This window comes from Dunckerocampus dactyliophorus, chromosome 14 (assembly GCF_027744805.1).
Source record: "Dunckerocampus dactyliophorus isolate RoL2022-P2 chromosome 14, RoL_Ddac_1.1, whole genome shotgun sequence".
NCBI lineage: Eukaryota > Metazoa > Chordata > Actinopteri > Syngnathiformes > Syngnathidae > Dunckerocampus > Dunckerocampus dactyliophorus.
Window position 1 is genome coordinate 4061211 of NC_072832.1, and position 27469 is coordinate 4088679.

Genomic DNA, 27469 nt, shown 5'->3' on the forward strand with positions numbered 1-27469 from the left:
ACACACACACACAAACATGAACACACTCTGCTTCCTCCTGGCTAATTAATCAGCGTTTTGATCCACACAAAGGGTTCCTAGGGGTGTTTTTTTTACTTATTTGGCTGCTGGATGATAAAGAGCTCTCTGTGGTACATAAAGCAATGTTTTCATATCTCGCGTGAACATTTTGATACATTTTTAAGCTGTGTGGATCTACTATTGTAGCGCTTGTAAATGCTCTGGCCCATTTTTAGCTTAAGCACAAAAGGGCTGAGACGTTAATTAGAAGCAGGCAATAATCGGGGAGAGGCTGTTAGTTCCTACGTTTTAAAACTCAATACTTTAATAATAATTTGGAGTGCATGGAAAAGTGGATAGAAAAGCATAGCTCTCTTGAACCACGTTTTTTTTTTTAACAAGTATAACGCACAGCAGCAACAGAACCGATGTTGTAATAGCAGGTAGCGTATTAGTAGTAATAGCGCTGACGACTTCATTGACTTTCACACCGACAACAGATGAGGAGTAACATTTTAAAGCGCATGCAGAGGTAGATAAAGCTGATTGCTGCTTGTTGACCACTTAAGATGGTTCCGCTGCAGCTACTGCCATCTTGTGGAGTTGATGGGGAAAAAATAAACACACCAGCAGGTTGCCTACAGCCACAGCTGTTAATGCCAATGTTGTTTGACCCGGCACTAATTGGAGACTGCTTTTGTAGAGCACGCACCCGGCAGCTATAGGAGACGTAATCAGATAGAGGCCTTAACAGGGTGAGCTGTTATTCTACTGTACATTGTTTCACTCGTTCATTACCAAAGACGTATGTGACGTCTTTGACGTTTTTTTGTGCGAGAGGCAAAAAGAGGTGATGATGCAACTGCACACTAACAGATGTCACTTTTAGAGCAGTTTTAAGGCATGGAAACGGCCACAAGGCGGCAGCAGTGCGTTTGATAAGAGCTCAGCATGGATCTTTTCCATGTATGAAATGTAGTCAGGAACTGATATTTTCCTGAAACTTACCAACGTTCTACTGCTGGTTACTAAAGAACAGAAAAAGGTAGAAACAAACTTTCTTTTCCTGATGAAAGACAGGAGTCGTATGTTTCTTTTGGTAGCTTACATGTTTATTTAAAAATGTCTAAAATGGCCGTACTGAAGGGGTTGTCTCGAAAAATGGCTGGGATTGAATGAGTTAATATATTTGATATTTATATTTTTAATATACTTACAAAAAGACACTGAAATCGCATTTAAAAAGTTCAATTCTTGTAGTGGAAACCAGGAAAACACCAAAAGTAGGGCAGATGTTGTCTATTTCATTTATTTGACAGCTACTGGCACCCACAGGACTGGAGAGGAACAGCATTAAAAGAGTTTCTTGTGCATCCTGTGTGTTTGCGTTAACGACAGTAAACCTCAGACACTGCTCTACATCTACGCTCTACATCTCTCTAGAATCAGCGTAGTATGGCGTGCAGGTGGTACTCACGGGGGGCTCGGGAAAGGGCGCCGTCTCTCCCGCGTGTCGGTACAAGACGGCGAGGCGCTTGAGTGACAGCTCGTCTGCGACGACGCCCTCCTCCTGCATGCGTTCGTACAGCGCCCTGGCCGACGCCAAGTCATTGTCTGCGACTGCCAATGTTAAAGAGAGAACATTTGAGACGATCGAGTGGCTTTCATTATCCTGTAAATGCACAGACAACAAAACAGAAGCTACGTTTATACAGTACCTTGCGTATAAGGTCAAATTCAAGTACTGTTCAAGTACTTGCAGCCCCTTACATTAAAAAGAGAAATATGATGCCACAAATGAATTAATATCTTCTTGTTAATAGCGGAGGCAGAAGAAAGTCAAAGAAAACACATTAGCAGACCTTGATTGTTCCAACTTCAAGCACTTGAAAAGCACTTTATCCAAATTGACTTCACTTTTCCAAACCTCCACACTAGAATGACCTTTTGGCTACATGAAGTACCGCACACACGCTCACGCGAAAGTAAGACTTCGGTGCAAAATGTCCCGATAAGCTAAATAGTCACGCGTTAAGGGTTTCATGTGCAACGGTACGCTAATAGCATCCCCAGCAGGCTAATGCTAATGAATTAGTCAAGAGGAGTGGGGGGGGAGCGACGGGCGGCAAGCGTCGGCGTGTGAGACAAAGGAAGCGCAGAGTGGCGGGCCGTGTAGCGATTAGCACGCTAGGCTAGGCAGGACAGCTAACTCGTTTACAGGACATGTGTTCTTCACAAGGCCCGCACGTCTTCCTGCTTCACACACACACACACACACACACACACACACACACACACACACACACACACACACACTTGATGTATCGTTAATGGACGGGTCAGCGAGGCTAGCTGCCCCACGCCAACTAGCCGCCGTGAGTGGTTCTTACCGTGACATTTCATCAAGTAAGTGAACAACACTTCCTTCTCAGCGAAGTCCGGGATCAGGCTCAGCAAGGTCTTGACTTTGCCCACCTGGTAAGTCACACACACGACACAACAATAATCTCAACACACTAGTTTCTGTTGTCTTGGAAGGAAGGCGTGTGACTCCTACCTGGCCCGGCCGCTGCGACATCCGTGCCAAGTAGGAGATCAGAGATTCCTTCTGCTCGGCCAAGGCGCCGACTCTCTGCAGGAAGAGAGAGAATTGAAAGATTGGGTTTTTCCAACCGGAGGTCGGTCAATGATGTTGAGCTGGCCCGGCAGCACAACCACCAGCATTCTCAGGGTCACACGCGGGTCGGAAGCAGAGGGGGACACACCCGGGTGCCCACCTGGCGGCCCCAATCAGTTTAAAGCTCTGATCAAATGCCACTTTCTGCCACCTTGTGGCCGTTTTTATGGCTTAAAAGTGAAATGCATCAGTGGAGAGTTGCGTCATCACCATTGCCTCTCGCCAAAAAACCCACAAAAAAAACGTATAAAACCGTTGGGATCCTAAAAAGGTGTACATGTCTTTGGTCTTGAATGAGTTAACATTCATGCCCCAGGTATTTATTTTCATTCCGGGATTGATCCACCTCGTTCAAAAACACAACTCCCTCATGAAATGTGAGTGTACTCCAGTTAACTCTTTCAATGCCAAAGACGTCTGTTGACGTCTTTTTTTCACGGGAGCTACAGGATCAAAGTCTTACTCATCTTGTGTGCCAATTTCTGACCTGTAGGCAATGTATTTCTGTCCCAGTAGGGGGCAACAGTTCTCTTTTCCTCCAACCGGCAGCGACAGATTGTCTACGAAGAAGACGGATTGGGGGGTTGAGAGAGGAAAATGGCGAAACACGTGCAGAAATGGAGCGGAGACCAAAGATACAGGCAGCCAACACTGTCACAGAGCTTGTCGGGCGGTGGATGTGCCTTTAGGAGCGACGTGATCGTGAAAGATAGAGGTGACGTGGGTGATGTTGGCGGCGTACACACAAATGCAGTTGGCAATGGCAGCCGAAGCAACAAGCTAGTTGCTAGCGTTGCTGAGCCATGTGGCGCGACACCGGAAGCACTTCAGAGTCGGGTGACTCAGAACCCGACCCTGATTCTTCTGACGAGCGGTGCCGTCTGGGTGGGTCAGCAGCAGGGATTCACCCCCACATCCAGCAGACCCCACCGTCGCTCTGCTTGAATTCGCTTCTCTGCAGAAAAAGCTGCTTTTCTCCGTTTTTTGTCAAAATCCGGTGTTTTTGCTGAAAGTACCCCACGTTCTACCGCCAATATCTAAAGACCCAAAAAGACCAGAAACAAACTTTTTTTTCCTGATGAAAGAAGAGAGTCCAAAGTTTCTTTAGACAGTTTCAATGTTTTGTGATCAGCATTGAAAGGCATTTATCGGCATACTGTATGTCGTGCTGTCTCCTTTCTGCGCTGTTCTCCCTGGCGTTCAGGCGCACTCGTCATTATGAGTGTTAGGCGACAATTGTTTTTCATTTTTACTCACGTGCCCCCTATTACAATTGCCGTACCCCACTTTGGGAACCTTGGGTATAGAGGATCTTTGACAGAGCCTTACATTGATACTGTATACAAAATAAGAATAACAAGTCTTGGTCTTGCTCCTGGTCTTTAGTTTTCTGAAAATGTGCCCCCAGGAACTACAGTATGTACCGTAGTTGAATAGCCCTGCTATCGACGACCGTTTGATGCAATCATTCTTTAAAAGGCCACTTTTGCTCCAGTTGGATAAAAAGAGTAGTTTGAACATAACGACAAGGATAAAGATTATGCCTGACATGAGATGCAGCAAGATTTCCAAACAGGCATGTTCTTACTTCATCTAAATGCAGGAGCTTTAACATGTAAAATACATGTGCAGCATATCCAAACATGGCCCCGTGCGTGCGTGCGTGCGTGCGTGCGTGTGTGTGTGTGTGTGTTCCTGGCTGAGCAGCAGGACCAGCCGGTGGTAAAGTCTTACACTATTTAAAGCCAGAGGCCTGCCAGGCTTTTAGCACACACATTAAGTGAGTCACAGCAGAATGATTTCAGTACAATTAGGCAATTAGACTTCACTCAACTTTGCTCTCGCTCCCTACCCGGGTGTTTTATATTTATTTTATTTCACGCCCTCTCCCAAAGGTGACGTCGAGAACCGACCCGGCCCGCCTAAAAGCTCTGGATACCCAGGGAACGTCCTCGTCCTTTTCCTCCACTTACACGTGTTCCTGGTTGTAGTCGCTTCTTAATGACTTTGTGCTCGCCCACTGCCCGCTCCCCGCAGACGCCGCCTCTCCTGATAGGCTCATCGGTGTTATTGTTCGCCTGCCTGCTTAAAAGCTTTTCAGAGTTTTGGTGCTTCACTTTTGACGGGATGGCCCAGAGAGGCTAGCAGGGGGGCCGACGGAAGTACAAAAACATACGCCTGGGTCACATCAGATGCTTGGAATAATTGTACAACATGGGATCATCAATACATAAATGTGCAATACTCAAAAATGGCCGAGATCACTTTTTGTGTCATTTTAGCCTCTGTGCCACATTTAGGCCACAATCACACATTTTTTCTATGCAGTTGGACGACTCCTCCAAACCAAAATTGCACTCATTGGGACAAACCTGGATAGAAAAATAAATAAATAAGGTAACTCTGGTCACCCTAATCAATTGAAACTCACAGATTTATTGTTTTACATTGATTAAAAAATAATTAGATTATTTAAAATGATCTAAATAATGTTTTTATATTTTTTCATTTTAATATTTATCCAACTTTTTTTTAAACATCTATTTCAAATGACCAAACCAATTCTGACAGGTGATTTTGTTGTCTTTTTAAATTTGATTAAATATTTCAAAGTATTGATTTAAAAGTATTTAGAAGTATACACACACACATTTTAAATGTATTGATAATAATAATAATAATAATAATAATAATAATAATAATGTACAGTGTTCCCTCGCTATAACGCGTTTCACTTTACGCGGCCTTGCTATTACACTGAATTTTTCGTGTGCAATTTTTTACAGTGTAGCATGCCTTTTTTTTAACAGCATATGAATGCATTGTCTTCTGCGTCCCGATTGGCTAAGGGACTGTAGACCATCAATCAATCTCCTCCATGCCATGTGTCCTGTACAGAACAGAATGCGTTCATTGCCTAATTTACATAATTGTTTGATCGCTAGCAGTGTGGCTCTTTAGCGCTGTAGGTTTGCAAGTTTTCTCCGACAAAACTCACAATGTCGACTAAACGCTCGGCAACGACAAAGGCACCGGCAGTTGCACCCAAAAGGCAGAGGAAGATGCACAAAATCATGGAGGAAGGGGGACAAAAGCCTGAACAAGTTTTTAATGTGGATGAGACAGGCTTATTTCGCAAACACTACATCGCTGATTCAGCCCATGGATCCGCGCTTTCAAGGCCCTCTATATGCGCAACATATCTTTTCTCATCTCTGAGAAAAGTGTATAAAGTGTGTGGTGAGGGGTTTTACAGCCTTACAACATATATAATAAACAAAAAAACATACTCTGTAAACAAAAAAATGTATAATGAATGAAAAAATCAACTTCTACTGCACGGATTTCACTTAACACTGGTCATTTTTGGAACGTAACCTCCGTGTCAAACGAGGGAACACTGAAGATGAGTATGAGAGCCACTACCAGGCCACATTTATTCCCTTTTACTGAATTCATCGTCATTGCTGTCACTTCGTCTGATTGGCTAAGGTGGCTTTACAGTGAAAAAATAATCAACATCTACATAGAGGGAGAGTGGTGGCCTGCCACAAATAAATTCGGTGCCTCCTGTTTGTCCTCGATCATAAACACGCAATCCGCCATGCCATAAATAGACTGCAGTCCTGTGGGAAACACAGGTTGTAATGTAATGTAATCCATAGCTTGTGTTTAAATAGTGATGAAAGGGAGAGTAGTTAGTGAGTAATGTATCTGTTCATTAAAGCATGTCAGACATGTCTGTTTAATGATTGAGTGAGGAAATAAGGGGCAGACACGGTCAGCTTTATCTCATAAAGATGTTATTCAATTATTTCCCTTTAGGTTCAGAAAACGGTAAAGAAATAAACGTTTGGTGTGTGCACACTCCAATTGTTCTTGCTATCGTTTGTCATTTAAGTTAAACGCGTGAGCTATAAACCTAATTTTGAATCTAAATGATCTGAGTGACCTAAAAAGCGTGGATCCATGTTTAAATAGTGATGAAGTGCAGCAGGCATGGGAGGCAAGTAACATGCATGTTCATTAGTGCGCACATGTTAGCCAGCGACTAAGAGGAGTGATCACCCAGCGACTGAGTGCGACGCAATCGCCGTGAACTTTCCATTTACCGCCTGGGTATCGTCTCCGTCTCAGCTATTCTGTCAACATCTCGTCCTTCCCCGCCTGTCTCTCACCCATCTTGCCTCTACATATTCATTTCCCCAAGCTCAAAGCAAAGCCATCGAGCTGTAACGCGTGAACTGTGCGTAAATAAGTGAAGTTGAAGTTGGTGAAGGAGGCGGCCGCGACAGCGGCCGACCGCAGACCACCAGACTCGGTATGATGTGGGACACAAATGCAAGACCGGATGAATTAGTCAGAAACTGTGGTGGTTGAATGCGTCCAGCCATCACACGGGTCTGACAACTGGACGTAGGCATCAGGGACCTGTGATGAACTAAAATCATCACCACTTTCCATTTTGTTGCCGCTGTGCATGTTTTTAATTGCTTCATGGTGCGCTGACAGCCAAGCTCTGACGTCTTAAGATGTGGTGTGTCTGAGAGGGGAGACCGGCCAGTCATGGGAGAAGCCATGAGATGAGATGAAGTAAGGCATATAGATGTGGCATAGAAAGAATCACATGATCCACAGGAGTAAGCACTCAAGCCTTGAGGGACTCCAGCGCGAAAGACTGTCAGGTAGGGGATATTACCAATTTAAAATATTTAAAAAAAAATAATTTAAAGAAATAACACCCACAACTGAGCCCTGAGGGACGCCAGCATGGATACGTTTAAGGTTATATCACAACATAAAAGGTTACAAGTCTTCTTCATAAGCACTTACGGCCAGCATGTACTTGGCATCCTCGACTTTGTCCATCTCCAGGAGTTGTACAAACAGATCAGTAGCGGGTCTGTAACAGGCAAAGTGGGTGGCTAGCCGCTCGGCCATTGCACTCACTGCAACAGTGCAGACACATTCAGTCAGTGCTTTTACTCTTATATTTGAATGCATTCAAGGTGTAATCAAATCAGTGTAAATGTTTATGTGTAATGTGTGTGTGTGTGTGTGTGCGTGCGTGCGTACACACGCACACACAAAAACATATTAGGGCTGTCAAATGTCAAATGATTCAAATTTTAATCAGATAAATCACAAATTTCAAATTAATGAATCATGATGAATCACCAATTGCAACTACTGTATGTCTGAAATATGCCCATTTATACTGCAGGACAAGACAGGATTATATACACAAACCGTTATATATTTGAATGTATGAACATTTTAAATCACCCTAAAAGACCACACGGTCATCAAATCTATTTGACTATAGTCTCATTCGTAGCAACAGAACATTTGAATCACACTTTAAACATGTCATTATGAGCAATGAGGGGCTGCGTTCAAAGACGCCACATCATTTTTTAAAGTTGAATTCACATGCTTTCAGTGTATTTTCCGGGATTTCCGAGCATACTTAAATGCAGCAAATTGTACTTCCACATGACGAGTTAAGAAGTGAGTGATAGGAAAATCCACTTATCGTTTTTATGTGTTTTTCTATTTATTTAGACCACACATACACGCATGATAAAGTTCGGAGTGTCGCTGAATGCATCTCACGGTCGTCTAGTGACAATGAGGAAGTGTCATTCCGAGGACAAGGAGAGGAGAGACGTGTTTGTGAGTGGGAGGTACAGTACATATATGTTGTGGGAATTGCACTGCTGTTGATGTGTTCTGGTCAGAATGAAGTTATAAAAGAGCATCAGACTTTGTGCGACTCTGTGGGATACGACTCTACACTGTGCATCCCTCTGCCATCACGACAGAAATGTGTTGCCTTGATGTACATGCGTTAATTACACTAAAAATGTTCAAGTAATTCATGAAATAAATTAGTTACCAACATTAACGTGTTACTTTTGACAGCCCTAATAGATATATACATTACGTGTGTGTCTTACACTTGTCGATGGCTTTCTCGTTTTCTTCCATCAGAATCTTCCGGAACACAAAGGACATACTGGAGTTTCCGTTTTCTGGTCTGGTGTAAACTTCCTCAAGCATCTCAACAGCTGACTCCAAATCCCCACTGAGGAGGAATGAGTTCATGTCAGAAAGATATGCACATTTTTGGTCTTTGTACGCTTGGTGAAATGCTGGTGCACAGAGCCTTGAAAAGCTAATGTTCCACAGACCTCAACCGACTCAATCTGCTCAACACCACCCCCCCCCCACCGTCGCCATTGTGATGAATATTTAACTGAGGCCTACGTGCAAGTGTATGTGTGAGTGTCCGGAGGTGGGTGAACATATCTACCCTGATTGTTGCGACCGGGACCGTCTGAATAATTCAGCGGGGGGCCCCGCTAAATGCGGTTCTCCGCTTTCCGTTCCCGCTCGCTTCCCCACCCCGGCTCTTAACCAGTCAGCTTGACTCAGGCGCAGCGGGGACACATGTGTCAGTGTAGCTCAGAGCGTGGCTCCCAGAGGTCAGGGTTCAAGCTGACAGGGCCGCAACGCGATGGCCAATCGGGCGTGAGGCCGTCTTGCTATTTTTCCGCTTTCCGCAGTGTTTGTGATTTGGCACGGGGCCGTCACCGCCACCATTGCTCGGGCTGGGGGGAACAGCGCTAATGTGGCAAGTGGCGTGATGAAAGTTTGATGCACAATGTGTTTTATATTTTGTCCTCTGTTGTTTGAGGAGAGACGCTACACCGGTGGAGGATGGGTGTTTTCATGACATTAAAAGGAATCCATGAATAATCTGATTACTCCCATGTCTCCCATTTGTTCTGGACGTCCCGCTCACTTGCTAAGCTTTTATGCTAAGAGTGTGTCATGGTAAGTCTTGTCATGCACTTGCCTGGCGGTAATGTGTTAAACTATTGTTCTTTGTCTGATGCAATGGAAAAAACATCTTCCTTGCATCTTCCTAACAGTTTGCAGAATAAAGTTAATTCTTCAAGTTATGTTCATGCCAACAGTGTTGGTAGGGGTGTACTGGTACAGCATAATCATGGTTCTGTATGCATCTCGGTTTTAAGGTCACATTTCGGTTCATTTTGGGTACAGTAAGGGAACCCAATGCAAAACAAACTAATGAAGCATGAAAAGGTAATTCTCCAATAAAAGAAAAGTATCCTATACAAAATAAAAGCAATATGAAATAATATGTAATAGCTTAAAATGTTTCTTTTTTAGGTTTTAGGGAAGCGCAAAGATGCAGACAAGCACAGCACAAAGTATGAAGGGTGTGAATTGTTACTTGACTTTTCGTACATGAATGTTCCTCAATGGCAGTGCTGGACAAATTCAAAGTAACTAGATACTTAGTTGCTTTCCCAAGAAAGAAATGGAATTAATAATGGAATTACTCCTTCATAAATGTACGTAATGAAACCTTAAAATATGTAAAAGTATTCTAATTTAGTTTTGTGGTGCCATTGAGAGATGTTTCGTGAGATTAGGGCTGAGGGCTGAGCTTGTGACTTGCAATTATCTACCAAAACTCTAGGGGGCAGTGTTTTACTTAGCTTGAGCAAACTCAATTTTTGCTGACTGTTTAGCTTCCCGTATACTAGCAGTAGTGAACAATGGTGACTGAAGAGACATTGAGATCGTTGATACAGATATTGGTGCATAATAACACACACCACGTACCACCACAGTGTTTGAAAGGTCTGACATCTCCTTGTCACTATTGCTAGCCATGATTCCCGCTAGCCAAAGGCCAGGCTGCAATGTTTTTGTTTACAGAGTGGACACGTGACTATAGCGTGAGGCAGTTATGCCTCTGTAATGTACCACAGAAATCAGATTACAAATACATGTATTGTATTGTACACTGTACACTCCTAGTGCTTGGATCAACCTCATCTGCTGCGTGCTTATTGAACAAACACATTTAAGGTCCCCATGGTGGACTCGACAGCCTTACTTCTTGATGTGAGCCAGGGCCATGTTGTTGATGAACATCATGCTGGACAGGTTGAGGCTCGTGCCGAGACGCTCTATCAGTGACATCACTTCCTTAATTCCCTCCAAGTTGCCCAGGCTACCGAGGGTCTGCACCAGTCTGGTGATGGCGAGCTGCAAGGGCACTTGGTCCTGCTGCAGCATGGATTTCAGGGTCTCCAAAGCATCTGTGGAAAGGCATGAGATGTGATGTGCAAAACAGCTGTCCACGTTTTCTACCAAGAGCCGCATACAGAAAAATGAAAGATGATAAACACAATCCAGTGTATGTCCGCATGCTAAACCAGTGGTCACCAACCTTTTGGAGCCAAAGATCTCTGGTCTCGACCGTGAACCTGCGCAAGATCTACCCCCCCCCCCCCCCGGATATATACAGTATATGAACAGTCAGTCCTAATGAGCAGAGTTTTTTTTTTTTTTTTTTACTGTTGCTCGAGCAGGCACATGGCTGCGCACTGTCACTTCCGTCTCCTTGTGAGCCTGCTGACTTTGAGCGAGAAGAGGACCCCTTTGATAAGCTGGAGCTTAAAACATTGGATGAAGACCCGTGAGCGCGAGGCGAGCCGGTGTACATTTGTGCGCTCATGGTACCTCCGGTCGAGTTTTGGGGGCTGGGCTCCTGGCTGGAGCGTGCGGGTTGTGTGCCTGAAGAGCTGCAAGGCGTACGGGCCTGTTCAGTGGTCAAAATGCGTGCCTGTTGGTCACTCTCCGGGAGGGGAAGGCACTGATGTAATAATATATTTTTTTTCTAATATTCTCGCGATTGACCGCCTAAGTCCCAAAGATAGACTAGTAGCTCACGGTCGACGGGTTGGTGACCCCTGTGCTAAGCTATCAAAACGTCCACATACTGGCTTTGTGTTATAGGTGACAAATCAAATTAGCCTAATATCTAATAATGTACCACACTTTGGCCTAAAACGTGTGTCTGTGTGCATCCTGTAGCCCTCACCTTTAGCCTGGCCCCTCTTGCTGAGTGTGACGACGACCAAACTGTTGGCGATGTCACTCAACCGGAAGCCTGGCACACGAGACGTGGCACTGAAAAAAAAGAGTTAAAAGACCGCTTATTCTTGCACTTTAGAGCAGACTAAACGTTCTATTTGGACCACATGTAAAGGCAGAGCTTTTTAAACTGGGGCGACCCAGTTCATATCTCTGTACTGTTTTACAACTTTGCAACGTTAGAAGGCTTTTGGGAAAGTAATCCCACAGCAGACAAGCACGCGAGACAATAGGCGATGCATGACAGACAGCATGTCTGAGCCGTTTACACAGCCCTGACTCTAATACAGACATGAATCGCTTGATTGATGTCACTGTGCATGTGATGTCCCAGACTGAAAATGTACTGCATACAGTATATCTAGCTAGGGTATTATTTTAGGAGATTGACATTTCCCTCGACTCCTCATCCCTTCATTCCCCTTGGCCAGGTCTATTTGCTGCCGTCCTCCTCCTTTCTTTGCCACGAAAGTCTCAATCAGACTCTCCTCTTCTTCTACCCACGGCAACCAGATTAATCCCTGCGCTCATCTGAGCGTCGGGCAAAGCAGTCCTTATCGCCACGGCGACACCACAGCCAAGAAGCATCTGGGAACCACTTGTGACAGGGTCACAGGGACGCCAAGGCAGTGTGAGGGGTGTGTGGTCTGAATTATTCTTATCAGGTGGGAGAAAATCAAAAGGCTCTCACCTTCTGTCAACACACACTTTCACTACTGAATCCGACATCTCAGTCATCCTTCATCATCACACCCCCAGCCAATCCCTTAATCTGGCCATAAGCGCCCCCGTTGCTCAATTCTGTCCAGATTACCTCAAAACAAACACAGCCACACACACGCACAACGAATTAATGCCTATAGCGTCTTCATTAACCTCGCTCATGATTAAATCTAGTTCTCCTTCTCCCACTTAGCTCTTTTTATCTCCTTATTCCTCGCCAGTTTCATCTCCTCACTCCTCTTGGCTCATTTCACCTCTCAGCGAGAGTGCAGATAAAAACTAAGCTTTCATCCAAGCGGGGATGCCGTAAACCGGTTCAAACACAAGAGCGGAGATGGGTTATCGCTTGTACAGCACGGGTCTTAAAGCGATACGATTATTTCTCATAACATGAGAGAGAGAATCATGTTGGCAGATAAAAACAAGGTTTTTGTCCCTTTTCCGTCTACAAATTAGTTATTGCGTCGCTTAGTAAGTGGTTGCTTGTTTTCCTCTGAACGACAAAGAAAACCCTAAAAGGTGGGGGTGCCACAATATACTTAGCTCACGAGACCAGATGATACATCACACAAAATAATATTTTAACATTACTTTTGAGAAAACTACAAAACAGACCTTATTTATTTATTTTTAACTGAGTCGCAAAACAATGCAGGTACATTTTAAAATGTTTCATAACTTTGCATGCATGAGCTAAGCACAATGTGTTTTAACTGTTGAACTTTTTTTTCCACAAACTGAAACAAAAACTACAAATTGTAAACGTTAAAATAATGACAGCAGTTGTCGCTGCTAAATGAATACAGAGCAACCACCCACCAGTGCAAGCCTGGAGTTTGTTTTTAAGAGAAGATTATACGTCACTCTTTGACGTGTGCTAGCATGAATTAACTTGCAATGTCTACATCAACAAAAGTAACCGTACAATCGTATCAAATCGTATTGTTTGTACACCGTATCGATTCGTTCTTTTTTTTTTTTTTAATATATTGTTTCTGAATCTTGATGCATGTCGATCATCTATCACAAAGAGATTTACATCACAAATGATTTGCAGTTATGTAAAGACAGATAAAATAGATTGCATATTGCAGTGGATTCGTTTTTTGTTCACGCTAAAAGAAGTACAGTTCCCATGAAGTGAAATAGATGCGACTATCACATGTTTTGATAGAAGTTTTATGCAGTGATCGTGTTTTGATCTGATCTGACTTTGATCAAATGCAGAATTAGCCTCTACTTGGACATAAACACTGCAGCAGCTGTTCAACTCCGATGGGAAAAAAAAAAAACAGCCGCACGTCACAAGCGCATGATGCTGGGAACACCAAGGTAGGTTGGATTGCAAGGTTTATAGTGTGCGTGAAGCACTTAATGTTCACTTCCAGTCCTGCACTGCCACTTCCATATTACGTGTATTATCACTCACAGAAGCGACACCATAATTCATAGTCTGATTGGCTTCTGGCTGCCCTGTTGTCGCAAGACAGCTCTTCTTTAAACAAGAAATATCGTCACGTTTTAATGTAATTAATCTAATTTTATCCCGTTTTGACACCCCTCATAAAAACGGGAATAACAAAAAGCTTGGTGAGCACTAAGCTCAGATCTCTTTTAGCACCATGCATCTCCTCCACTTGCCTCTAGCTCGGATATGGTCCTGTGTCACTGTGACACAAGACAACTGAGAGCTGAATGAGCATGTTGACAGGTTAAAGAGTGTGTGTGTGTGTGTGTGTGTGTGTGTGTGTGTGTGAACGCTATAATTGCACTTATGACTGTTCGGCCTTGCTCTTATTAAGTTATTTGGATCTGCACCAATGGAACACCCTGAGACACCTACTAACTACATTTTTGCCATTCAGATTCAAGCATTATTCACTTAGAAATACAGGGAAAAAGTCGCACAAATCCCCAATGCTAAAATTTAAAAAACCTGGATGCGCACCAAAAATTTAATGGCTTCTTTATTGTGTCATGGCCCACTCATCTACAAACGGAAGTAGTTTTTGACTTTATCCTCACCACCAACAAACGGTAACAGAAAACTTGCGAGCAACTTTCAGCTAAAAGAGTGGCTAGTTTGTTTTGTTTGTTGTTGTTTTTTTTTTTTAGCTCTGCAACCAGTGGACGTTTTGGTGGATACTTTTGGCACTATCGCCAATCACGCTACTTACATATCCCTGACCGCCATGGCGTCCTCGACAGATCCTCCGGCCAGCAGGGCGCGGATCAGGTAGTCGTAGTTGGCAGGGGTCAGAGCCACACCCCTTTTGTCTGTTTCCTTCAGCATTGCAAAGGCGTCTGAAATCATCAGTACATTCATAGTAACTATTTAACAGTATGACATATTTGTCTCTCGGATTTAATTATGGCTTTCCTTTTCTGTGATTGGCTAAAAGAAATGGTTCTGCTGCCTTACAGTGGGGGCAATGTGTGTTGATAGAGACTTATGTTCCTTGGCCTTTTGACAGCTTATCCAGTAACATTGATTAAAAATGAACAATTTAAATTGGCAGGTAACCGATTGCACCTTCCATTCACTGTACTTGGAAATGGGGCTTACTGCATCTTACCATGGGCTTTTCCCTTCTTGCAAAGGCTGATCAGTCGTACTTGGTACTGGCCGCCATTTTCAGTATCCCTGAGGGAGAGTGCTGCTGGTTTGACCTGCTGTGTGTCGGCCTCTTGTTCGTCCTGTAAAAAAGTCTTAAAAAAAAAAAAACACAAGGTGCAAAATCAAAACACATGCTGATGCTTCCATCACAACACTGCAACACTCTCAAGGCTCTAAAAAGTCTCTGCACATATTCAACTTGTATGTGTGATGCAGTGCGGCCAGGGCCCCCCCTGATGCTTGCTCACCCGTGTAGCAGGGAGGGGAGGGGTTAAGCTGTATTGGCTGGGGGCAAATTAGGGCTGGCACCCGGGGGGTGCGAAGAGAAGCATACATGTTAAGAGTGTGAGAGCGGGAATGTCAACTGGAGTGCCCCTGGGTCACGTAGTTCATCGCTCGGGGCAACACCGGTCAGTTGCTGTCTCGTCAAGGCTGCAGGCTCACATGTGTGCGCCAACGCCGGTCAGGAGGAAGGGGGAATGTTTTAATGCGCATCACCCACAGCCACCCCCACTTCTGGGTTTGTTGTCCTAAATCTTCAAAATGTTGTCTTTAAGTCAGCTTTCCTACAGGAGTAAGCAAGCATCCAGGCTGCGGCGGCCATATGGTGGCATTTGGCTGGTGGCTTAATTAGTCGGGCATTAGAGATTTCCACACAGCATCCAGCTGTAATTCCTTTCGCCAGCCAGCCGCTCTGATTGACCACACTGGAGATGGCAGCTGCAATCCTGTTTGCTCTGCATGTAATGAACAGAGGCTACAAAGTGGAGCGTGGTGGGGGCATCCAGAGCAGCCCATAAGAGTTGTTTTTATTTTATGTCAAGGGAGAGTTTACATATAACAGTGGTTGAGGTCAACATGCTCTTTAAGTGATCCAGTTAGCTGGGTGGTAATTGCTGGATATTTAAATGAGTGGTTATGACACGTGTCGGCATGGGGTAAGAGTTGATGGTCTGTTTATCAGGAGGACAAATTATCTTTGCACAGCAGCATTGTTTGTTTATTACGATTAAGCTAAAACTACATGACCAATTGCACATCCTTTACAGGTGCATCTCAATACATTTGAATATGGTGCAAGAGTTATTTGATTACAGGAGTACAATTCAGACTAAGCACAATTAAAGGCTCAGGAATTTTTCACATAATATGAGATACTGAATTTGCCACTCGCTGTAAGCTATAATCATCAAAAACGATTAATAAATTAGGAAATATTCCACTGTGTGTAGAAAATGTGTAGAATAAAAGAGTTTAACTTTTTGGATTGAACTACTGAAATAAACTTTTCAAAGACATTCACATTTACACATCCAACTGGCCCAATTTAATTGGGACCTAATCAACACAACCAGACACAGTATGTTTATATACAGTATAGAGGCGGTCCTCGTGCTACGACGTTTAGTGATGACGTATGCAACGCCCATAAAATATTAATACTGTACAAAAAGAAAAATAACTAGTTACGTTTGGCCGGCGGAAGAATACGTTTTTGCATGTCGCTACACAGAGGAAAGACCACGTCACTTTTGTTCTTTTTAGGTAGCTTTCTTCCCTTGATTATGTCTCCCAAGTTTGAGGCACACTCTTCTGATCAAAGTGCACAAAAAAAAAGAAAAGTGAAAGTGAAAAGTGAAGTGAAATTGGACATCATAAAATGCTCAGAAAAGGGAAGACGGCCAAGCCGCTCAAATGCTGTGACCATCCCCAAGGATAAAGATAGTATCTTTCAACATGTGAAAGGATCTAGTCCTTTGAAATGGATAGTTATAAATGAGCAGTGTAGTGGTCTCATTAGTAATGAGACCAGAAAGTATCAGTAATAAGTCATTACTGAAACTTTTTCCTCCCAATAAGCCTGCCTCTCCCTCCCTTGCAATGCCCTTTTAGTGTGCAAGACAACCAAATGGATAAAAAAGTAGGAAGTTCTTTTTATTTTTTAATTACTGTTTAATTTAATTGTAATGAATTATAATTCTAAAACGTTCAAAATTGCATGAGAGTAACAGTTTTAGTCACACTGTTTAGAGTTTTTTTTTTCCTCCACTGTGATGTGTTCAACTTAATGCTGCCGGTTGTGTCACATTTGACCTCGGGCACATTTAAATTCCTCCAGCGCTCCTGGGAATCTCAAGATTTCTCCGCTCCGTCGCCTCCCTTCCCACTAGCAGCCTTCTGGCCATTATTCTTCTGAATAATTTCTTGATTATAGAGTTAATGGGATGTGCTGACAATATCATATGATTTGTTTTTTTTGTTTTTTTTTTTTACCTCAGGCACTTCGAAGGGCACCTCCTGGCCGTTATTTTTCAGGATTTCGGCCAGCATGCGCAGCGTCCTTTCCCGGGGAATGACGTTCTCCTCCTGCATCTTGGTCCACGTGGCCTCCGCCTTCTGCCAGTTGTTGGTCTCCTCTGAGAAGAGGGGGTGGTAAGAGCAAGATGAGTAAGTCATTTGTGTGATGCGGTGCTTGGCAGCACAGGGTCATGCTGTCAGAGGGCAATCAAGGCACTAATCTGATCAACTGACTCACCCTCTCAAACACACTAACTAGCGCTCAGCGTGTGTGTGGTAATAGGTTAACAATCAGATTTAATGGTCCAATCAGCACTACTGCAATCACACCATGGTCCCCCTTCCTTACTGCCCCCCAAACATGCTAACAAACATCGAGAAGGAAGGAGGACTCACTGCAGAGACGGAAGATGTAACTGTACATCTCATCACGGTCACACTCGAACAACTTGGACGTCATGTCAACCATCTGCTCCAAGGGCTCCATCTAAGTGCACAAACACGTTGGAATGTCTCTCATTACAAATCTTTACTCCCACTTTCTCCTCGTTGGCCTTGGTTCAGAGTGTTTGTAGTTGCGTCACCTGCTGGGTCAAAATGCACCTCTCCGCATACCACTGCAGGCGGCCGGGCCTTGCCCTCAGTCCAGGAGTCTACAAGGGAAAATAAGACGGGAACAGTCAAGGTTAAACATGAGAGTCAACTTCAGTTCTGACAATGAAGACCTTCAGGGTGACAATGTGCAATTGGTTATTGCTTTACCAGTCATGTTTCAATATCACTTAAGTACGTACAGGGTGCCCCCAAAAAGTTGACATATTTCATTCAGATATTCATATTTCAAATTATGTCCACTTTTTTGGACACCCTGTACTTAAATCAGGATATCCACAGATCCATAGTCTTGGTGGTATATGTCTTTGGTAGTATAAATAAATACTCATCTATATAAAACCATCTATACAGTATCTGAGATATTGCTCAGAGCACTTGTGCAGCCCGTTGTACAAAATTCTATTGGGTCCAAAGTGCGGCGCAGGGGTCATTTGTAGCCTGTAAGCTCATTTTTAATGGCGGTGTGTTAGAGTGTCATCAGCAGATTGCAACAGAGACAAAAAGGCTACCTTCACACTGCAGGTTCAGATTTATTGTTAAAATCTCATTTTTTTATGCGGTTGTTCACATTACCCAAAAAAAAGCGACTTGTCAATGTCAACGCAAAGCGGCCAGGACGTGACATGCATGCGCAAAAGCACGATGTCACACGCATGGCAGTGTGTTTACTGAAGTAAAGATCGCTGGAATGTGCGCTCGCGTTGCCGCGGTTGTGGCAATTTCAAGGATTTCGTGCAACGGAAATCAATTTTTTTTTTTTTTTACCACATGATTTCGTGTAGGAGATGAAGAAGAAAGAGGGCAATAATTTTGGTATCTATGGCAGTTCGTGGAGAACTTGTTGCGACATCTGTTCCGAGGAGTGTGTGGGTGGCAGGATTGGTGGGATATTGCTGTGAGCCGCTTAGCTGGCACTTTTTAAAAATAATTTTCAGATGACAAGAATAACTTTTGCCTACATCGGTGAGCACCTTTATACCAGCAGAAAGGCATATGGTAGGCCTTTATGTGAATTGTTTTTTAATGTTGCCGTTCGGCTCCATTTTAAAAACAGCAAGTTGTGCAAAAAGTATTGAAACATTCAAACGTGAGACACGTGTATTCAAAAGTAGAGGTGGTCACCTGTAAAAGGTTACAGTGCATTTTAGGTTCATCCTAAAATTTCACCCAAAAGCCGACTACCCCTAACTGTGTTTAAGTAATGTATATTAATATTTTTTCTGTGCAGTCACTAAGCCTGCATGAACAAAGATTGTCCCCCGTGAGGATGACGCTTGTCTCGAATAAGTTGCAATGGTTCCCCATTTAAACTACTAATCCTAGAAAGAGTTAGAAAAATCACATTTCACAAGCACTTCCTTTATTGTCGACTTTTTTTTTTTTTTTAAATCCCACAAAGCCCTAGCTAATAAAGATTTGAATGGGTCAAGCCCCTTTTTTTGTTTTCCTCACGGCAAGTCACAAGAGACAGGTTTAAAACTCAGATATGAAATAAGCCTTCAAAGAGCCCCTGGCGGAAAACAGCATTTTTGGTAGCTGTGTGGTGCACATTGAGGCCACAATGATATTCCAAAAAAATTAATAAAAAAGTCAAACAAGCTGTCAAAGGAGGGTTGACATAGATTGATGTCGGGGCCAGTGTAGCAGAGATTTAGTCTGATACATGCAGTGACAAGATGATTATTACGAAAGAACAGTGATCAGGATTTCATCTGTCTCTTGGATACAATCTGAATGAGGATTGAGAGACCGCACTCTTTCTCTGGTAATCTGAGAGAGGAGGGGATGGAAGAGGGCAAAAGAAAAAGAACAAGTGATCTGCAGGAAAGTTAATCCGAACAAGGGGAGGGGAGGGTGGGGGGGATCAACAGCACTCAATCTCTGCTGGCCTCTTTGATGGGAGCCCATCATCTGAAAGTCAAGAAAAGATGGGCTTCATCCCTCACTGCTGCTTCCTCATCCAATCCCCATCTCCCTCAATCCCAGACTCTTCCTACAAATCTCCCCTACTCCTTCTCCTCCTTTAACCCCCCGCCCCCGGACTCTCTATCCATCCCAGGCAGAGGCATTATGCTCTTACCCAAACAGCCAAAGGGACAAATTAAAATGTGTTGCATTCGCTCTCCCTCAGTCTGTCTAATCTTCTTAGAGACCAAAAGCTCCATCTTTCTCTGCCTCCCGTTCCTTTTTTATTTGGTTTCGGGAGTCTTGTGAGGCCTTCACACATTCACATGCTCAAACATACACACACATGCACGCGCCTCTAGTAGAATCCACTGGGACCCCTCAGCCTGTAATCTGTGCGGGAGGCAACATAGAAAGATTTTTTATTATACACAGTGGAGGACGAGGCAGACAAATAGAGACAAACAAGCTGCGACAAGAAACACTATTCTATAACAGTTATTAATGCCCTGGCCCGACAAGTGGAAGTCAAAATATTAGGAACACCTCATCAACCATAATAAACTAATGACAACTTAATACCATACAGGTGCTACAAGAGGAGTGCTCAAAGTTTTGTTCATTTTCGGGCACATCAGAATCCACCGAGTTGATCGCTGTTGTTATTTCATGTTTAAGGTCACCGAGGTTAGCTGGTAGCGTGGAACATAAACAGTCATACATAACCACACAAGGGGGGGGAATCACACACTGTGAGGTCTGGGGATCTTGCAGGTAAAGCAGAGAGAACAAGGTCTTGGGCTCCCATCTGGAACTACACGACTAGAGCGCTCCTGAGGCAGCCACACAAAATTTGGAAAACTCCTCTTTCTAATGGTCACTGACTCATTCCATGACTGTGCTTGAGAGTCATGAAATCGGTTCATTCTTTTTTAATAACCTTGTACAGTCAAACTTGTCTATAGCGGCCACTAGAGGGAGTCTGCAAAAGTGGTCGCTATAAACAGGTGGCCTCTATAGACAGGTTGGCGTCCAGTTTGAATGTTGTTGACCAGTAGAGGGAAAAAAAAGAAAAAAAAAGGGGGGGGGGGGGGGGAATAATAGTAATGTTGACCAGTAGAGGGCACTGCGGACTGCGGATAAAAGTTGTACAGCACTACTAGGCTTGTTATTATCATGGTTCATGGTTTTATTCCTGAACATGCATGAGTCAAACAGTAGCACATCACATAGTACAATTCACAATTTTGCATGTCCAAAAAGAAGTAGGAAGAAGCAAAGCTTATTTAATCCTACCCCTCATCAGTTTCACATCAGTTGCAATACATTTATTCACCTCTTGTTCTTCCAAGTGTATTTTGTAGGTCTACATGACAATGTAGTACAATCATAGCCAAGGTTTTTACTTACTAAAAGGAAGCTAGAGGCTTAATAATAACTGATAGAATATATCCACGACCCACAGAACAAAGCTGTGCTAGTAATGTCTTACGCTTGTTTTTTATATTTTACTTTTTATACGGCAGTGTCATTACAGCTTTAGTTCATCAGGAAGTGACGGGAAGTGACGGTGGGCGTCCCGAGCAGGAGAGCTAGACTCAGTGCTAGCTGTGAGTTTGGAGAGAGTTGGGAAGTGTGTTTATGTTGGATGTGGATGTAAAGTCCTGCAGTGTTCTCCGCTGTTAATAAAGCCATTAAAGTGCATCAGCGACGTGAGTCTCTCCTTCCCCACAACAAGCGGCATCACAGTATTGACCAGTGCACACCAGGAAATAAACGGTGTCATTTCTTACAGGCATTGGCTGGACAGCTATGTAGTGGGGCTTGTTTAACCTTTGCCTTGTGGGCAAGCAGGAAGGGGAGACGATACTGAGAGATGTGTGTGTGTTCTGAGCTGCTGTCTGGTGGCCGCGTTCAAGAAGGCAGAAGAAACAGGAGAAGTTTCCTTCTTTGCTTCGGAGCTGAATAACACTGACAAGTTAACAGACTAGTAGCGAACGGAAAAGAAGACGGCTTTGTTTGTGTCGAATACAGAAGATGAGGACTTTGATGGATTTGTGGATGAGGTTGATCAAAAATAACATCAGTACATTCTAAAATACTTCAATTAAGTACAACCGAATTCATTTTTGCCCCCGCTGCCGCATGCATGCTAGCGCATGTTTTTTTTTTTTTTTTTTAATTGTAGCGTCGCTGAGAGCATGTCCTGTTCCTAGCCTAATTTGCGGTAATGTTTTGGTGCAAATGCTCTTAAAGTTACATGTTTGACCAGGAAATAGCAAGCTCAAAAGAAGACGGCTTTTTTGTCTGGAACAACTGACAGTTTGTGTGGATCTTGTGAATGATTGTGACTGAGCTAGGACTCAGTAATTAAAGTCTACACACGACGGCGTCATTGATTGAAAAACAAAACTTTTTCGTGCATGAAGCTTCTACTTGAGTTGGTAATTTGGCCGCTATATGCAGGCAGATATTGACCAAGGGAGACAAAATGGGTGGCCGCTGGCCGCGTTGGACAGGTGACTGCTATACACAGTGTCTATAACATGTAAATTTGCTGGGGGGGATTTTTCAGTGGCTGCTATAGGGAGGTGGCTGTTCGATAAAGGTGGCCGCTAAGACAGGTTTGACTGTATATTAATAGATGTAACATTAATGTAACATTAATAGATGTTACATTCATAACTATTTACTGCTATAAACACAAAACAAAGATGTCAATGTTTTCTTCAAATAGTTCAGCATGTACTGACAACCTTGGATTGGTGTTAGCGTAGCAAAAAATATGAAGGATGTGCCATTTTTTGGATACAGGCCTTGGTGGAAAAAGTTTGCAGCCCCCTTATCTTCATCCTTAAATCATCCATACATACAGGTACATGCACACAAAGAAAGAACACTTTACTCACTTTCACCTAACAAAGCCTCTCCATCTCAGCTCCTAATGTTTTAATTCCTTTAATCACCCTCACCACTTACAACACATACACGGAAGCATGGCTGGACCCCATCTCCCTCATGTAAAAACACATAATAGCTCACCACTCTTTAGCAATGCTACCTAACCTTGACCACACACGCACACACACATACACACACACACACGCACACACACACAAAAACAGAACATAGTGCAATAATAGGCCTGGACCGCCTGACAATCCCCCTACCTAACTATGACCATTTAGCACAAAATTGGCCACCTTTCTCTATCATTACATTTAATTAGCTGTGATTAATCAGCTGCCAATTATACCAAACAGAGCCTAAGGAGAACCAGCACTCACTGGCCCACCACTTGACCACCCTCCATGGAGTGTTTGGGCTCTGTGTGTGTGTGTGTGTGTGTGTGTGGGTGTGTATCGATACAGTATATATAACACCTATATATATGCACGTTTATTTCTTTTTGTACTTGATTGTAACACTACTATCAAGTATTAAAGATAAATGACATGGGGAGGAGGCATGTGATTGACCAGCTTTTGAAACTTTAACAAGAGCAGTATCCAGATTGTTTTCCAGTTAAAGTCATCGAGACAATAAAATTAGGACACCCCATGGTATAACTCTTCTAATCCGTGCTGTGTTGACTGTGCTCTTTGGTGGCGCTACATGGTGGTGATGTTATGAAACCCCAAAACGACATCGGATTGACTTGAAATTTCTCACACCCCTCACTACAAAACACTACCTTTAGGGTGCTTGGCCCAATCACTGCACTGGCACTGCAGTAAAGTAGAGCCTGTGGACTATAATAGTGCACTGTCCGGAGCTAAGGTTCAGATTTAGCACTTGGGAGTGCACTTGTGTGTAATTTAGATATACATTATATTGTCAGGCTGCCTTCACTGAGTGTTGACACATGCTCTGCGCACCCACTGTATTATTTAAGGCGCTGCATGATTCAATACTCTGAGGGACTGTGATGAACCTTCCGTCTGACGTATGGGGGAGCCTTTGACAGTCCAACTGACATTCTTGACAGTGTGTTTGTTCATAACAAGGCTTTGTGAGTCTTACACAAATATATATATATATATATATACACACACGCCGTTGGCATTTAGTTGACTTGCTGTTTCTAAGTAGGATAAGAGCCATACAGCCACAATAACAACGTCGATAGCGCTTCAGAGGCTTGGGAAATCCTCAAGAGGCACAAATCCCTCTTTTAGTGGACAGATGAGCAGGGGAGTTAAGGTATTTTTCCCCTCCTCCTTTAGTGCCCTCAGTGTGTTTAGACAACATAATGTCTTTGTTTCCCTCTGATGCCTCATATCCTGATCTGTTTATTCATCAATAACCCGACGCTGTTATCCAACCTGTGACCGTGCAGTTCATCCGCGTGTCAGCTGCTTCTTATCGGCCTGCCTTGCATCACTCTTTTACACTAATCCACAAGGCTTTCAATAGGACAAGAGGTATCTTTCAGCATGTATTATTACTATTTAGGTCACAATAAAAGCACGCCATTGTGGAAAGATGATTGAGATTTAGACTCCACTTTCTGAACCCTGGCATACACATACACCCTAAATTTAGATGGACAAAAGTACGAGGTCTTCTTGAGTTCATTCGTCTATTATGGGTTGGGCTTCAACCCCTCACACTCTTAATTCTTCATTCAAGACATTGTATGCTTCTAACGTTCAGAGAACGAGAAAGGCCCTATTTTCGTCCTCATGCTTAGATGAGTCTGGTGTGGAAGAGTCCCTTCAGAAACCTTTGAGAGATGCTGAGCCAGCAGGCCTTTCTCAGGTCCAACATCAGCGACCTCAGACCTCACTAATGGACAAAATCTGGTAAAAAAGTATTCCTGGAAGAGTGGAAGCTGTCATAGCTGCAAAGGGTGGGGCCAACCCCATCGTAGGTGGAATAACCAGGTGTGTTCCAATACTTGTGTCAACATGGCATAAAGACGTTGAGTTCATTACCTCAACAATCTTGCGAGCCTCACGGTATCGGCCCGTCTGCAAGAAGGCAAATAGCAGGTAGTACAGCATGGTCATCTCCCCTCGCTCTTGGCTCACAACATCCATGGCTGAGGAAGGAAAAGAAGACAAGTTAAAGGTTAAAAAAACACATCCTTTCATTTTGATTCCACTATTTGAGACACAGAAGCTGCCACGGCAAGTGCGCTCTCCAACAGCCATCAAAGACCTGAATGAAAGTCCAAGCGCTCATCAGTGCTCAGCTTTACCTGCAGCCGATGTGTGATATATTCAGCAGAGATGACTTGGGGAGGGTGGGGGTTGGGGGGAGAATAATACATACTGTACTGCATAATAACATTTTGGACTGCTCAAATAAGCCTCTATCAATGTCTGTATGCTGATGTACCTTGAAAAAAGTTAGTGAAAATTTCATAGGTGCATAGGTTTTTCTTTTTTTAAACTTGATATGTTAGTCTGGACACTTATGTGCACTTTTCTTTCTTGAGCCGTTAGAATGGTTCACTTTGCTGGACCTCACAAAACAAACACCTCACCTACAACTCCATTTCCTGCTGCAGCTTCAGTTCTGAAAAGGTCACGCCAGTCAAGAAGAGCCAGATTATGCTTTTGCTCTGCGTTCTGAAATCCCAATCAGCACACGTGTGTGTGTCTCCCCATTGGATTTTTGTTTTGACTACACATACTACACATATACTTCACGTATACTTCACATGACACTGGGCTGTTGGGTCTTGTTATCCGCCCCGGGTGAGGGCACAGACGAGGAAAGAGTGTGTGTGAGGGAGGGATGGGGGTTGGAGAGTTAAGAGGTGCACTCCACAACCACTTGCCCCCTAGGGACATTGAAGTTGACCTTTTCAGCAACATTACAGCCCGACAGGATGATTAAAAAAAAGAAAAAAAAAAACAGCAATAAACTAAAAAAAAAAAATGTCGCTAATTACTTTATAACATATTTATGTACTTGTAGGGGTGTCACAAGACACCCAGCTCACGAGACGATACAATACATGCAATTGGGTCCACGGAACGAGACAAGACGGATTAACAATAGTTTTAAGAAAAGTTTTAAGAAGAGTACAATGAAAATATATATGACTGGACAAAAAACTTTTTAATTTAACCGAGTCACAAAACAATGCAGATGCGTTTTGAAATATTTATTGTCCCACTAATTGATGCTAAACGATATTATCATCAACAAATTTTGAGATCAAATAAAGCACTAATGTTATGATAATACATAACGATAGTACATCATAATATCATAATAATGCAATATTTCATTTAGTATGTGATTTCTCACTGTGTAAAGTTGTGGAATTGGCATTTGTGACATGTATTTTCTCGCAAGCAATTCGTACTGTCTGCCAAACATTTGCAGCATTTCTTGAAATGCTGTCTTTCCAACTATATTAAAAAGCAGCATTTCTTTTGCAATGTGGCAAACCGTTTGTATTGACTTTGCCGATACAAGATCTCAGTGAGTGTTGACTATCGGAACCCGAGTGTCTGCATCTCATGCGTACTTTTTTTTCCCCAAATGGGAAAACTAGGTCGGTGGCTATGTTTGAGGTGGGAAGTTCTTTTTGTTGCCAACACTTTCGAACGAATTTGGCATACTGGCTCATTTGTGTTGATGAAGCTCACCTTGCTCATTCGGTTTGAAGCGTATCCCACACACGGGGGATGTGGCATTTGCTTTGCAACAATCTTTTTTCTTTGAATTTCGACTAAGTTACCTAGCATTACTCCTCACAAAGCTTCACTCTTCTGCTGTGTGTATGCCAATGGCCCCGCCTCCCCCCACAGACACAAAACAACTGTATGACTGACAAAAGGGATCACTCCGTTCATGACTATGTTATGGAACGCTGTTGTTCTATGAAGCGTCTAGGCGCTGAACCAATGCAGAGTGAATCCTCGTCCAGCCTGTTTGGAGGCAAGAGACGAGGAAAACAGACACGCATGGATGGACATTGTAGTATATGGAGCCGGCAAAATTATCGACTGCATTTTCATTTATTGTGTGATTACTTTATTTACTTATATTACATTCTTTTCTGAATGAGAAATGTTGTTATGTTTTAATCTCACAAGAGATCATTGCACCCCTATGTATTTCTAATCTGGTATTTTCTGGTACAGTACAGTGGCTTAGTGAGTTCCCAAATGGTATACATTAAGTGAGGGACAGAAAGTGCAACTACCTCGCAATATAGTCACGAGGGAAAAAGTTCCAGACACCTCTAATTATGGCATACCGTTACACCCTTAAGTGTTTGTGTCTTATGCAGAAGTTTGACCTCTTCAATGTCCATTATCTCTTAGCTGAAAATGTGTGCTATTTGAAGAGAACAGGTTGAACAGCTTCCTGGAGTGTACTGCTTGAATTCCGAGGGTCTCATCTATAAGTGACAACATGACAAAATGTGTGTGAAACCTTTCTGCAGAAGCTCCGTGTCTCCCTTCTCCACCAAGCAAACGATGATGTCATGGATGCGAGGGAGCTGGCCGTAGCGTTTCTGACACTCCAGCGCTGCTTCCAAAGCTCCGGGGAGGTCATCACTGCCGACACGGCAACAATGAGAAAGAGCCAGAGAACAGATGTGCAATCAGTCAGGATTGTATCGCTCGAAAAATACACATTATTAACCCCATGACCTCATATTCTAGTAGAATGACGCACCCCAACAA

General features: G+C 43.3%; 1 protein-coding gene across 3 annotated transcripts in view; it reads right to left on the reverse strand.

Moving 5' to 3' along the window:
- The window catches only part of lrpprc (leucine-rich pentatricopeptide repeat containing), a 68949-nt gene that overhangs the window by 447 nt on the left and 41033 nt on the right, over positions 1–27469 (reverse strand). For 2 of the 3 annotated variants that reach the window (XM_054799268.1, XM_054799267.1), the window contains 14 exons: positions 27216–27340; positions 24752–24858; positions 17879–17947; positions 17691–17781; positions 17271–17413; positions 14956–15088; positions 14557–14683; positions 11604–11692; positions 10614–10818; positions 8638–8765; positions 7511–7626; positions 2558–2632; positions 2391–2475; positions 1478–1620 (listed from right to left, as the gene is read on the reverse strand). In XM_054799268.1, the coding sequence (XP_054655243.1) occupies positions 1478–1620; positions 2391–2475; positions 2558–2632; positions 7511–7626; positions 8638–8765; positions 10614–10818; positions 11604–11692; positions 14557–14683; positions 14956–15088; positions 17271–17413; positions 17691–17781; positions 17879–17947; positions 24752–24858; positions 27216–27340 (1636 nt within the window). The remainder of the gene's footprint in view (positions 1–1477; positions 1621–2390; positions 2476–2557; positions 2633–7510; positions 7627–8637; positions 8766–10613; positions 10819–11603; positions 11693–14556; positions 14684–14955; positions 15089–17270; positions 17414–17690; positions 17782–17878; positions 17948–24751; positions 24859–27215; positions 27341–27469) is intronic. The other variant, XM_054799269.1, reaches the window with a different exon arrangement.